We start from the raw sequence: 13803 nt of genomic DNA on the forward strand, positions 1-13803 counted from the left end.
CTACACGATTCAAAAAGCGTGAAATTGTAACAGATTTTACGACCACCCTAATTCAAAAGAAAATTATAAAAGAAAAACCCAACCCAATTTTTTTTTTTTTTGATTATATCTTTCTTAGGTAACAATTTTGACGCATCCCTTTTTTAATTATATCTTTAAATACCTATCTTTTAGAAACAAAAATTAATTGTACCTCATTTTATAGGCGTTACGCAATCGTTACATCCTCCACCCCTATTTTACGACAAATTTCGATTGTCATAGCGTTTCAAAATCGTTTCGAACCATACGTCGTATTACCCGGGGGGTGATTTCCTTGTGATTTTCGAAAAACGTGCCCGACACGTGGAAGCGCCACGTTCAGTCACGTGCATTAGTATTCCGAAACACCCCACTTACATGTGTCAAACATAGTTGGTACTCCGTCGTTGTGGTCTTTATCCCCTAACCTCCACCATCCCCTCGCCTATAAATTCAATTGTTCGTGAAGATAAGCCAACTGGATTTCAAAACCAAAAAGAGAGCTTTAAGTCTTTTGAATAAATTATTTGTTTTTTGGGCACGATTTGTTTGAATGTGCGTGTGGTTTATATGTTGAAAGGGTGGTTTTATTAATCTGTTTGTTGAAAGAAGGGATTAAGAAATAAAATAAAAAAGATTTTAGAAGAATTTGAATTTTAAGTTTATTTTAATTCCATGGGAACTTAGTTTTAGATTAATTTATGTACCATTTTATGATTGTTCTTGTTTGTTTTCTTCGATACATTCTAAAATTTCCGCGACATAGAAAATTGAGGAGAGTAAAAATATTATCTAAAATAAAACATTTTTATTAATTTAAATTTAATTATTTAAGTAACTTATATTATTACTTACTCCTGTTACTTTATAAGCATAACCGTCGTTGCAAATTAATTGTGGAGTCATATTTAAAAGAAATAATATCCAAACAACGCAAAATCCCATTTCAATTCTGTGCCAAGGTATTTTAACTATTTTGTCTAGATCAAAAGACTTTATCATTAAAAACACTAATGTTAAAATAACAGCTCCCGAAGAAGCTATAAAAGCACAGGATGTTAAATCTTTTTGAGTGTTTGATGCTGAATATGACAACAATACTAAGATTATTGATGTTATTGTATTGAACATCTACAAAATAATGTATTAATTATTTACAAGATATACAGTGCGTCCGTAAAATAGGGTATATGAGCGATAAAATTATTATAAACGGTTTGTGAAAATGACAAATTTGTACGAAAAAACAAAAAGAAGTAGTTGATGTCGCCATTCCAACATATACTGATTGGCAACTCATTAGCCAAAGTATGGTCAGCCAAGTTGGGACTAAATTTAAAAATCATGGGCATGTACGAGATCTCTCAAAGTCTGGTCGACCAAATGTCTCAGGGGAGATTCAACAAAATCTCTCCTGATTCCGCCCAGAACGCTGAGATATGATTTTCTCTTTTTCACTCCTACAACCCGCACTAATGCTTATCAACATTCCCCATTGCTGCGTGCCGCTCGATCAGCCGATCGTCTGTCCATCGATATATTTGCTTATGAATCCATTATCTCGTTTAAAAAATCGTCCTTAGCTGCTGTTGGGAGCACGCCGTATCATCATTGTTAACATTACAATCAGCAATTCCTTATTGTTGTTATTTTTTACTTGTTTATAGAATGTTTCCTTAATTTCAATCTGAATTTTTGATCATTTATTTTACTTATCTTATTTTATTTTACTTTTTTGCTACTGTTCACTACTGATGTTATTTTGTGTCTTTATTATTTTGTTTTGTTCGTATTCTTTTTAGTGACACAGCTTTTATTGGGGTCGTCCTGTGCTGTGTCCAATGTACATAAATAAATAAATAAAAACACGATTTTGGCTGTGTAAGAAGAGCCTCATGTTAATGTAAGGGATATTATTGGTTTGAATCTGGCCATTAGTAAATCAACTCACAAGATATTATGTCATCCCTATAAAGTAAACTTCATTCACGAGCTCAATGAAGATGATTTGGTAGAGGAATGTCTTGCAACGACAACGAAGTCTTCTTCATTTCTTACATTAAGTGGCTATCCAAAATCGACATCTTCATTAACGGCCACGTGACGACCACATCAACAATTTAAGAATAATAGCAGAGCAATGCATGGAATGGAGAGCTACAATGTATATAGTGTTCATAAACTTCTTAGAGCAAGCCGGAATCCCACCCAAAAGAATAGCACTAATAAAAGAATTCTACAAAGATGCAAAATGCTGCGCACTACACAAAGAAAAAACCATGGAAGCATTTCCTGTCCTCAAAAACGTAAAACAAGGATGACCCCTGTCCCCATTACTCTTTAACATAGCACTAGGCTGAACTATGAAAACATGATAACACCAATAACTACTAGACCTAGATTATGCAAATGACAGATGCGTGGTAGCGCATACTTTCAGTGATATGCAAGCGAGCTTAGAGAAACTGATTGAACAGAGCTAAGACTCAAGAACAACCAACGAAGGTTCATAATAGATACACGGTACACTTATGTAGGCAGTGTAAAGCCAAAGGAGCCTTTGCAGTGCTGAAAGACGTATGGAACAGCCTGCATCTAAGAAGAAACAACAAAATCAGGGTACATTACAGGAACTTAAAATCGGTTCTATTGTATGGACGCGAAACTGCAAGTGTTCACCAACAGATGCCTCAGAAAATTATTAAAAATCAAATCAGAACGAAAAAGAAACAAGGAGGTTTGTCAAACAAGGGGACTCTCAAAGCAACCCGCACTCAGTTAAGAAATCCGTCAGAGGAAATGGAACTGGATTGGGAAATCCGCTACAAAGGGAATCTGAAAATATTGCTAGGACAGCATTAGACTCATTAGACTGAAACCCACAAGGCACAAGATAGAAAGGAAGGCGCAGGATAACGTGGCGGAGATCCGTTATGAAAAAGATAATGGCAACAGGAAGATCAAACCGACTACTATGGCGTATTTTTGATATTTCTTGTTTATATATTTTTTTGTTGTTACTTTAATTTCTAGTTTATTTTTTTTATAAATTTAATTTCGTTATAATATTGATTTGATGAAAGAACCTACAATTTATTGTTAGGATTAAGAACTAAGACGACCACTTTTTTGTTAAACGTGCTCAGTTGTGATTTTTCAGTTGTTTGTCTCACTGAAATATGGTTAAATGCGTCCATTTGTGATGCTGACCTATTGGATTCACGATATAATGTGTTTATAGTTGATCGTGTTTATGATTCATTGGGTGGTGGTGTATTGGTGGCCATCAAATCAAAATTTATATCTTTGTTTATTCCGTTAAACACAGTGTTGGAGATTGTAGCGGTTAGGACACGTATTCACAAGGCTGTCTTAATAATAATAATAATAATAGACTTTATTGCCAAACCACACAGCAATTACAGAAATAAAACAATATAATATAGCAAGATAATATAACCAAAAATAAAAACAATAAATGATTCGAAAGAAAAAAAAAAGACACAAAATAAAACTATCTAAACAAAAGAAAACTATCTAAACAAAAGAGAGCTATTGTAGCATAGTGCGGCAAGCAATTCACGAGGCGCAGATTCAGGAAAATAAAATCCTGTTGTTCCATCTGGACCTCGATAACAAAAAGAGGTATTAAACATTAATAATTGAAGACGTAACAAACACAAAACACAAAAAAAAATTATTAAATTAGTTGTAAATAATAAACTAATTAACTAAACTCGATTCCGTGACATGCGCAACGCAACTCGATATCGGGACCCCTTGCAACAGAGAAGCATCTGAATAATCTTTCAAATAACCGAGACCTGAACGTCGATACACTTAACTTCCTATCAGCCATCGAAATAAGATTATAGGATTTGTAAACATGATATGAGAAAGATCTCTCAAACAAACCCGTGCGATGGACAGGTGGAGAAATAAAGGAAATAAACCTAGTCAATCGATTATGAACGTTACTTCTAAAATTAATCTTCCTATATAAATAACTTGGAGTCTTACTCAATATTAGTTTATGATAAACCACCAATGTCTGAAGCACTCTTCTGTTCCCCATCGACAACCATCCAGCGTCAACTAACTTATGAGATATCTTATCATATTTTCGTATGCCATAAATAAAACGTAAACAGCAGTTTTGAATTTTTTGGATTCTATTTGAATCAAAAGCAGTTAACGCTGGATGGTATACAGGAACCATGTAATTAAATTGAGACAAAATAAGAGCATCGCATAACATCCGCTTGACATCTATGGGTAAGTAAGACCTATGCGGAAAAAGTAGCCTGAGGGCGAAATAAGCGTTTTTAACATATTTACTGACCTGTGACGAATATCTAAAAGAACTATCAATTTCCAAACCAAGACTTTTATGACTATCAACTACAGGTAATTTCGTACCATTCATGACAATACCAAAGGATATATTCATTTTAATTGTAGTATATACAGGTGTCCCGTTAAGCGTATGGAGCGGCTGTATCTCGACAACGGTAAGGCCTAGAGGTTTGGGAAAAAAATCCTTATAAGCAAAGTGACCAAGAGAAATGACTGGAAATTATTTTGAAGTTCGTAATTCGACCCCTAGGGGGCGTAACTGCCATTGAAAAACATAAAATTCCCGCAATCTCAGAAAGTTAGACGATGAGTTATAACTTTGACAACATCATTTAGTAGCTTGGATAATACCGCATCGCTTTTGTTTTGCGATATTTCTCATATCTGTCATAATAAGGGAGGGGGAGGCCAATGCGTTTTCAAATGTTTACATTTTAATATCTCCTGGACCGTTCAACCCATTTGAATATTTTTGGTCTTGTTTGAAAGAGCATTACATGCTCTTTTAAAAGATATTTTCAGTAAGACCGCTTGGTTTAAAACAAATAAGCTAGAGGGCGTTATCTGCAGCGGTTACATATTTTTGTGATTTTTGAAAAAAAGGTAAAATGGAACGGTACTGTTTTCTTCACAGACCCTTAATCACTATAAAATTTGCTAAATAATAGTGAAAACCGCATCTCGATATCCCCATCCATTCTCGAATTATAGAAGAAAATGTTAAAAATTCGTATATCTTAATCGGATCAAGTTACCTTAGGAAACAAATAAGAGAGCACAAAAATTTTATTATCTAGACCCTTCCTTCACACTTTATCCAAGCTTAGAACTGCTTCAAAACTACTTTTGAGACGTGTTTAAAAGCTAACGGATCAATGAAATATCAACAATGATAATAAAACAAAAAAAAACCAAAACACTTAGAATAACTTAAATTTTTGGCAAAAATAGCTCACTAATGTGCGAAATGCCTTCCATAAACCTCGATCATTTATTTAATCTAGTTTCGACGAAAAAAAACTTAAAAGCTTAAGTCTCGGCCCTGGACACGTTTCTACTGGTATTTAGTGTTTTGTCATATTTTCCCTGGTTATTGGTTTTTCTTGAAAAGTCAGGTCGTTTAGTCTACGCAATAAATAAAGGGGTGAAAGCAATGTGGGTTTTGCTCGAACCAAGAATGCATATTATGCAAGTTTACACCAGCTTGTGGACAGATGCTTCATGCATCCATAGCATTTATGATAAAAGGTTTGGATTTATCCAAATCATATTTAAAAGTCAATGATAATAGTTCAGTCTGTTATCATAATCGGTATCTGTTAAGACCTGATGTAAAACAACGTGGTGGAGATATTATTCTCTTGAGGAATCTTGTGGACAATTGTTTTCGGAGTTCCCAGATTATGTGTGAACTCCATGCATTGCGCACCAATGTGATTTACGAATTCATAGAGATGTCTGAATGGGCTACACGTTGCCAGTTTTCTGTAATCGCTAAATCAATCTTAAAAACACTTCTAGAGAAAAATGTCTTTCTTTGTCGTAATTGCATTGCACATTTTTGCCATGCAATTGCATCGTATTCGAAACATTGAAAATAAATCATCATACGCTCTATCAATCATACGCTTCTGCGTTGGTAAATGACATGTTTACAGTTACCATGGTTATGTGATTTGTTTTTATCGATGAGGTAACTGGATCCGATTGATGGCACTCGAGTTTTTAACATTTTCTTCTATAATTCGAGAACGGGTGGCGATATCGAGATGCGGTTTTCACTAAAATTTACCAAATTTTAAGGTGACTAAGAATCTGTGAAGTAAATAGTATCGTTCCATTTAACTTTTCTTCAAAAATCACAAAAATATGTAATCGCTGTAGATAACGCCCTCTAGCTTATTTGTTTTAAAGCAAACGGTCTTATTGAAAAAGAGCATAAAATGCTCTTTCAAACAACACCAAAAATATTCAAATCGGTTGAATGGTCCAGAAGATATTAAAATGTAAACATATGAAAACGCATTGACCTCCCCCTCCCTTATTATGACAGATATGAGAAATATCACAAAATAAAAGCGGTGCGGTATTATCCAAGCTATTAAATCATGTTGTCAAAATTATAGCTCATCGTCTAAGTTTCTGAGATAGCGACAATTTTATGTTTCTCAATGGCAGTTACGCCCCCTAACGGTCGAATTACGAACTTCAAAATAATTTCCAGCTATTTCTCGTGGTCAGTTTGCTTATAAAGATTTTTTTCCCAAACCTCTAGGCCTTACCGTTGTCGAGATACAGCCGCTCCGTACGCTTAACGGGACACCCTGTATTAAACCATCTAGTGGGATTGGAGTGTATCGAAAGTTTGTCGAATGAATGAGTAGTTTTGTAATTCTTGGCGATTTTAATCTGCTTCTCATAGGTAATACTCGATTTGATTTTTGTTGCGTCGGGGGCGGTAGATATAACATAATTGGTGATTTCCTTAGTGTGACGAACTCACGAGGGTATACATTGGATTTGGTCCTGTCTAGTTAAATCTTTAGAGTTCCCACTTGTCGGGGAGGATAATTATCATCCTTGCCTAAATATCAAGTTGTCTTGTTACCTTTCTGGCAAAACAGTTCTGCTTAGTGTAAAATTTACACTATTAGACCAAATAGTTTGGATGAACTAAAAATCAGAATCTAAGTTCAGCAAATAACTCCTGATATCTGAATGGTCAAGAATAATTTGAAAATCATTTAAGCCCGTTTCAGAGATATCTCCTTAAACCATTTATAATGATTTTACGCCAATGCCCTTATTTTACGAACGCACTGTATATAAACACTTATACAAAATAAATTTACTTACCAACTGATTAAGTCTTAAAACACCCGAATAACTTCCTAAGTATAAAACACCCATACTTCAACAGTTAAATTTCTACACTGACAAAATTACACAAAATTGATATAATTAACTCAAAGGAATGAATAATTTTTGTGGTATGTGTATATTAGAGATTGTGGTTTTTTGATAATTATTATATATTTAAAGTTATACAGCGATTAAACACTTCAAGGAATACATTGCATTAAATGTTAAGTTACATAAAAAATTGTTAGTTTGGTTAATAATCAATTTTACTTGATATAGGTAGATTAGATTAAAATACTGTAACATTACATTTACTCAGTGATTTCAGTTTACACTATAAGCGTTTTAGTATTTTTAAAATTTTCGTTTTCCTCTTTAGTGAAATTTGAGTCACAGGAACATTTCTCATTCTTCATTTCAGTGTAGCTTACAGAAGCGTCAATCATAAATGTAATAACACTAATCAAAGAAATCATCTAAAATAATATTAATTATTATTAAATAATAATAACTAATTTATTTTTTTTACCTGGGCAATTTTATAGGGTTCATAGGAAATTGCTTGTGCTATAACAATAAAATAATAAACAGACCATGTAGTGTAATAGCTTACTTCTAGTTTGCTCCATGGAACATTTTTTATGTATTTATCAATGTTGTGGATTTTTATAAGAAAAATAATAGAAGATAAAACCAAAGCTCCAATCGAAGCAATTAAGTAAGCTGTTTGTAGGTCCCTATACCAGTTTTCGGCTACGATAATAGTGATTAGAGTGTTGCATATCTAAAAAATTTTTTATTACTATAATGCCTTATCTAAACAAATACCTACCAATTGAACGAGTTTTAAAACGCACGGAAAACTTTTTAAATACGAAACATTTAATGATCCAATCGTTTTTGATTCTAAATACATTTTGGAATAAGTTGATTTTGCAGCGATGGTTTTTCGCCCACTTCGTGGCCTCGTCAACTTTTATTTTAATATAAATGCTTGTTATCTTTATTTAATCAGCTTATCCTTTGTGGTCCTCTGCAAAAAACAGATCAGTTTACACTTTTTACACCACACAAGAGTAAAACATAAAATTGCGATGTAGACAATTCATTCGGGTTAACAACCGGTATTTTTTTATCTTTCATTGCCAGTCGCCAGTATTGATTGAGATAGTAGCGGCATATGACGGACTGTAACCGAACGTTCATTTAAAGGATTCTGTAATTTGTTATCAAAGAATAATTGGGCAAATAGAAAGCAGCTACCAGACAATTAAATTGTGTTCCATGCATCCAACAAATAACCAAAATCCGAAGTATGGACCATGAATTAAACAAGCTAATCAAGAATAAACCCCGTTGAAATGGACTATTGGAGATGTTGCCAGAAAACATGGATGGATCGAGTGAGGAATACCGACATAGTTATGGAAATAGGAATACAGATTAGCACACAGGAAATCATAAAAGTAAAGAGGTTACGATGATTCGGATATGTTCAACGAATAAAAGATAGCCAAAGAAAATGATAAACTGGATACCATCAAATCGAAGAAAACGAGGAAGATCAAGACGGTTATAGAATGTGGAAGTCGAGGAAAATAGTTAGACAACACAAATTGCAATGCCTTTGCTGCAAGCAACTTGTGCTAAGATAATGACAGAAACTGAATGATTTAACCTTATGAAAGATTTATCGCAACCAATATAAAATCTATATTGGATCATATTTTTACTAACATTAAACAGCACTACAGTTATGATGTAAATATGTTAGATCATTTCGTCTCTGACCATAAATTGATAGATATAAAACTTACAATAGATGTAATAAGATATAACTAAGATAACAAAGCAGTCGTATGAATCAAAAATAGTAAACTACGATGCCTTAAAACAAAATGTTGAAATTGTGTTGAACTTTAGACAAACCGAAAACATTGAAATGGACACTCTGCTTGGCGTTGTTCAAGCGGAAATTGGTAAAGTCACGAATACATCTGTAAGACGTACAACAACAAATATAAGTGAGGGTTGGTTCACTACAGCAGTCAAGAATAATATAAAAGAAAGAGGTAAAGAAAGTGAATTATACTGGTGTCATTTTGTCAAATTACGGAAAGAAGTCAAAAACCTTATTAGAAGGAACATATGCATAAAAAATTTCAGAATACTGATGGATGCCCGAGAAAGCAGTGGTGTATTATTAAGAATGCCTTGTCGTATGATATAAAAAATAAACGGATTCCTAAGATTGTAGGCAGTAATGAAGACGCAGTGAATCCTAGGGAAATATCTAATGTTCTGAATGATCACTTCACCTTCAGTGTAGACAGGTAGCTTGCGGGAAAGCCGGTCGCCAATGTCAGCTTGGATTATGGGATAGATTCCTCAATGTATATTAAGCCCACAACTGCAGATGAAATTGAGCGTATAATTGATAATATAAAAAGAAATAGAACTTGGTCAATTTCCCGCTATCCTAAAGGTAGGAAGAAACTCCAGTGCATAAAAAAGGCTCAAAAACTCTTTCGGATAACTATAGACCAATATCTATGCTGTCGGTTTTTGCCAAAATATTTGATCAATTTTAAAAAGTCCCATTTGAATACGATTGGTTTCCAAACTTGTGAGTTTCATAGGCGGTAAGAGCACACAGACTGCTATTGTATCATGGTTGGAATTTGTTCATAGAAATCTCAATGGGAACAAAATCCTTTTTTGCTGTTTTCCTGCACTTGTGTAAGGCGTTTGATGTGGTTGACCATGCTATACTGCTTAGTAAGCTCGAAGCTTTGGGAGTTCAGGGACCATCACTGAGAGTTTTTAGAAATTATTTAAGAAATAGAAAGCAGTACATTGTTTACAATAATGCTACTAGCAGCAAGACTCATATCAAGTATGGAGTACCCCAGGGATTTGTCCTCGGTCCTCTGCTTTTTTTAATATATATAAATGATATAACCAATTGTTGTATGCATGGTGATCTTGCCTTGTATGCGGGTGATGCTGTTTTGTTCTACAGACTCTGTCTTTTCTGATGCCCAGTGTGATCTGGACAGTGTTTGCTCTTGGATGGATAAAAATAATATTCAATTAAACAGTGATAAATGTACATACATGATCTTTAACAAAAAGGCCACTACGAAAAGACATGAACTTATAATCTAGGGTATTAGGTTGAGTGAAGTTACAAATAGTACCTATTTGGGCATTGTCTTAGATAACAGATTAACATTTGATTACCATATAAAATTAATACAAAAGAAGTTAAACGGTATAAGCTATCATCTAAAATGTAATGGTCAATATTTCAATAAAGAAACGAGATGGATTCGGTTTATGTGATCTTAGTTAGTTCTGGTTTGGATTTGTGGATGAGACGGGTTCTGTTTCGACTGAATTTTCGGTATGGATGTGCTGGTGAGTGTATTAATGGATAGAATTGGATTGCGTTGTTTTTTGTACATTATAGAAATAACGCAGAAATATGGCAAAATGAAACCAAAAAAAGAGATATATTAAAACATTATAAGATACCAGAAAAAAATAGAAAAATATAGTAGACATATAACTCTAAGACAAAAAAGCTTGCATTAATATTAAGCTACACATATATAAAAGCCAAAAGTAATATTGACTTTTATTTGACACAACAAGGAAATTTTCTGCACTGTGATGTCAGAGCTTAAGCACAACTTTTTTACCCATAAAACTATAGATTAATACATTGCTAAAGATTTAAAATAATGGTATAAAGTTAAACAATAAAACTATTTAAGTTTTTTAAATCTTCATTTTGCTGATTCAAATTTGACTCATAGGCATATTTCTCATTTTTTATTTCGTTGTAACATATAGAAGCGTCAATCACAAAAGTAATAACACAAATTAACGAAAATATCTAAAATAATATTAATAATTTAATGTTCCAATCGGTTTATTTTATTGGGTAGTTCTTTTACCTCCGCAATTTTCAAAGATACCGAACCGGTTATTGGTACAAGAATAAGATAATAAAGGGACCATGTAATATAATAGCCCAGTTCAAGTTTGGTCCAAGGAATATTGTTCATGTTTTTATCAATGTTACGGAACTTGATAAAAACAATAATAGAACAAAAAACCAGAGATCCAATTGAAGCAGTTAAATAAGACATGTGTTGTGCATCACCCCGCCATCGGCTCACTACAATAGCAGTGATTATTGTGTTGCATATCTACAATAAAACTAATTACAATAAGAACTAAATCAATGAATTACTTACCAATTGGATGCGTTTCAATATGCATGGAAAGCTTTGTAAATACAAAGCTTTTGATGTGGTAGTTTGTGATCCTAAATACATTTTGTAAATATGATAGTATTTATGCAAATCTAACAACGTTTAGAAACAGAGTAGTTTATTCTCTTTACAAAACTCAAAAAGAAAGCATACAATCACAATTTTATTAACCTTACATCTAACAAGTAGAAGACAAATCCGGTTCTTAAGTTTAACTAACGTGTCCTTGACGTCGCCATGTTGGTAGAGCTGGTAGATTTAAGTATAGTTATATTTAAACAGTAGGTAAATATTGACGAAATTATTTTTAAATGTAATTATTGAAAAAGATGATAACCTTGAGAACAATAACGCTACACTTATTAGAAAATTAGTTTTTGATTGAAAATATCAACCAAAGAAATTGTATTACTAGAAGCACATACATATAAACACCAAGAGTTGAAGCCAGCGTTCGATGTGTTTTGTTTACGTTTTCACTCAGTCCAGAACGGGACGCGCTCAGATCGGACCGTCCGGCCGACGATCACCGAGTATTTACGAACAGGCCAATCGTTTTATGGTTTCTTTGAAAATAAATTTACCTAATTAATGTTTATCCATGTTTGTCGAACCCTAATAAATGAATAATTCTCTCTTAAGTAAACAAGGTTTGTGTGCGTATTTGTGTTTTGGCTTTGGCGAAGTTAACATTTTAGTAGTACCGTATTTTTCAGACTATAAGACGCACCTTTTCACATAGAAAAATGGACTCAATTTTGGGTGCGTTTTATGGTCGAAATATTTTTTTCAATAAATCGTCTCTAAATTTGAGGTGCGTCTTATAGTCCGAAAAATACGGAATACAGGGTGATTCATTAGCTCTATGACAAACTTTGGCAGATGAAAGGTGATGCGATTCTAAGAAAAAAATGTTATATGAATATGGGTCCGATTCATTTTGGTTAAAGCGTTTTACAGAGAAAATTTTACACAGTTTAATAGGCAAATGAAAATGTAACATAAAAAATAAGTTTAAAAATTACAAAAATTGTTCGAAATATCCGCCTTCAGCTTGAATGCACGCCTCACATCGACGAAGTAAAGATTCTATCACACGACGTATGATATTTGGATCATTCCGTATGCTATTAGCTGCATCTTGAATTCTGTCCAGTAGTTGCTGACGGGTAGTAATTTCTACATGGTACACAAGCTGCTTCATGTGTCCCAAAGAAATTGTATATATAGAAGCAGTTGTAAACACTAAAACTTAAAGCCAACGCAACACGCGGTTTGTTTACTAACAACCTTTGTCGAAACCGGTTGAAACAATGAACGTGCACAGATCGGACCAGCGGCCGATTATCGCCGAACATTCCCGAATATTATTGCCCGTAGAGTAAGGCATACATTAAAATAAATAAACCTATTTGTGAATCAATAAATGATTCGTTTTTCTTCATTTTTATTTATTTATATTTTCTTTGTAAATATTGTATGTAGAGTATACTAGTACTTTTAGTTAGATATAAAACTTATCAATCAAAATACTACATACATTTTTGTATCATTTACCAAGTATATTGTTTCTACGTCCTCTGATTAATTTAAAAAATTACATTATATTTATTGTATTTAATACTTTCAAGTCTTATTAAAACTTGACAAAGATGTATTCTACAATTTATAAAAGTACTACGACAATAACTTTTCAATTAGTAGTTAGTTTAACAATTAATTTTTAATTGTAATTTTATATAAGAAATTAGGATGCTCTTTGGATACGCCGCTGGATAAAGTCTGACCAATTTTATCTAAATCGTACACGCCACTGTCGCTAGGACCAAGGTCAATTTTGTTTCCAAACAAATGCTCTTGCGTTGGCTTCAAACCGGTATACGGGCGAACATAGGTGATGCGGCTTCTATATATACAATTTCTTTGAAGTGTCCCAGAAATAATAAACCAGCGGATTTAGATCTGGGGATCGTGGTGGCCAGACTACTGGACCTCCATTGCCAATCCATTTGTTTGGAAAATGTTCATGTAACCAAGCGATGCCTTCTCTTCCTCGATGTGGTGGTGCACCATCGTGCTGATGCCACATATTTTGAACAATGTTAAGTGGTACGTCGTCGATAAAATCGAAAAGGTTATGTCCCAAGAAATTTCTGTACATATTTGCATTTAAGCGTTCATTTATCACCCATACAGGTAGCAAAGAATTGTTAAAAATGCCACCCCAAACGTTTACACTAAACCGTTGCTGAAATCTTCCTGGTCTAATTGCATGTGGATT

General features: G+C 33.5%; 1 protein-coding gene across 5 annotated transcripts; it reads right to left on the minus strand.

Annotated features, from left to right (window-relative positions):
- Positions 1-664: 664 nt before the first annotated feature.
- Positions 665-12266, minus strand: LOC111413234 (uncharacterized). 5 transcript variants are annotated; one of them, XR_011640518.1, is made up of 9 exons: positions 11860-12266; positions 11699-11771; positions 11505-11575; positions 11202-11456; positions 8072-11140; positions 7769-8023; positions 7234-7715; positions 877-1152; positions 709-813 (listed from the first exon to the last, which is right to left on the minus strand). XR_011640518.1 is itself a non-coding variant. In XM_023044130.2 (5 exons), the coding sequence occupies exons 3-5, from the start codon at positions 7285-7287 to the stop codon at positions 733-735; spliced, it is 411 nt and encodes a 136-aa protein (XP_022899898.2). In that variant the 5' UTR covers positions 7288-7715; positions 7769-8023; positions 8072-8403; the 3' UTR covers positions 665-732. The 5 variants fall into 5 exon arrangements, 1 of the variants encoding a protein (XP_022899898.2); XR_011640515.1 differs by having other exon boundaries at positions 11505-11771; XR_011640516.1 differs by having other exon boundaries at positions 11505-11614; positions 11699-12265.
- Between the last annotated feature and the right edge of the window lie 1537 nt (positions 12267-13803).

This window comes from Onthophagus taurus, chromosome 6, assembly GCF_036711975.1.
Source record: "Onthophagus taurus isolate NC chromosome 6, IU_Otau_3.0, whole genome shotgun sequence".
Taxonomy (NCBI): Eukaryota; Metazoa; Arthropoda; class Insecta; order Coleoptera; family Scarabaeidae; genus Onthophagus; species Onthophagus taurus.

What these genes read in the sequence shown, in the direction of transcription:
- LOC111413234 (XM_023044130.2), bottom strand. Translation starts at nt 7,287, where the DNA reads ATGGGTGTTTTATACTTAGGAAGTTATTCGGGTGTTTTAAGACTTAAT. An exon ending in TTTTAAGACTTAATCAGTTG is followed by an intron (nt 1,153 to 7,233) that starts GTAAGTAAATTT and finishes ATTATTTTGTAG; the next exon opens with ATGTTCAATACAATAACATC. An exon ending in ATGCTTATAAAGTAACAGGA is followed by an intron (nt 814 to 876) that starts GTAAGTAATAAT and finishes GTTTTATTTTAG; the next exon opens with ATAATATTTTTACTCTCCTC.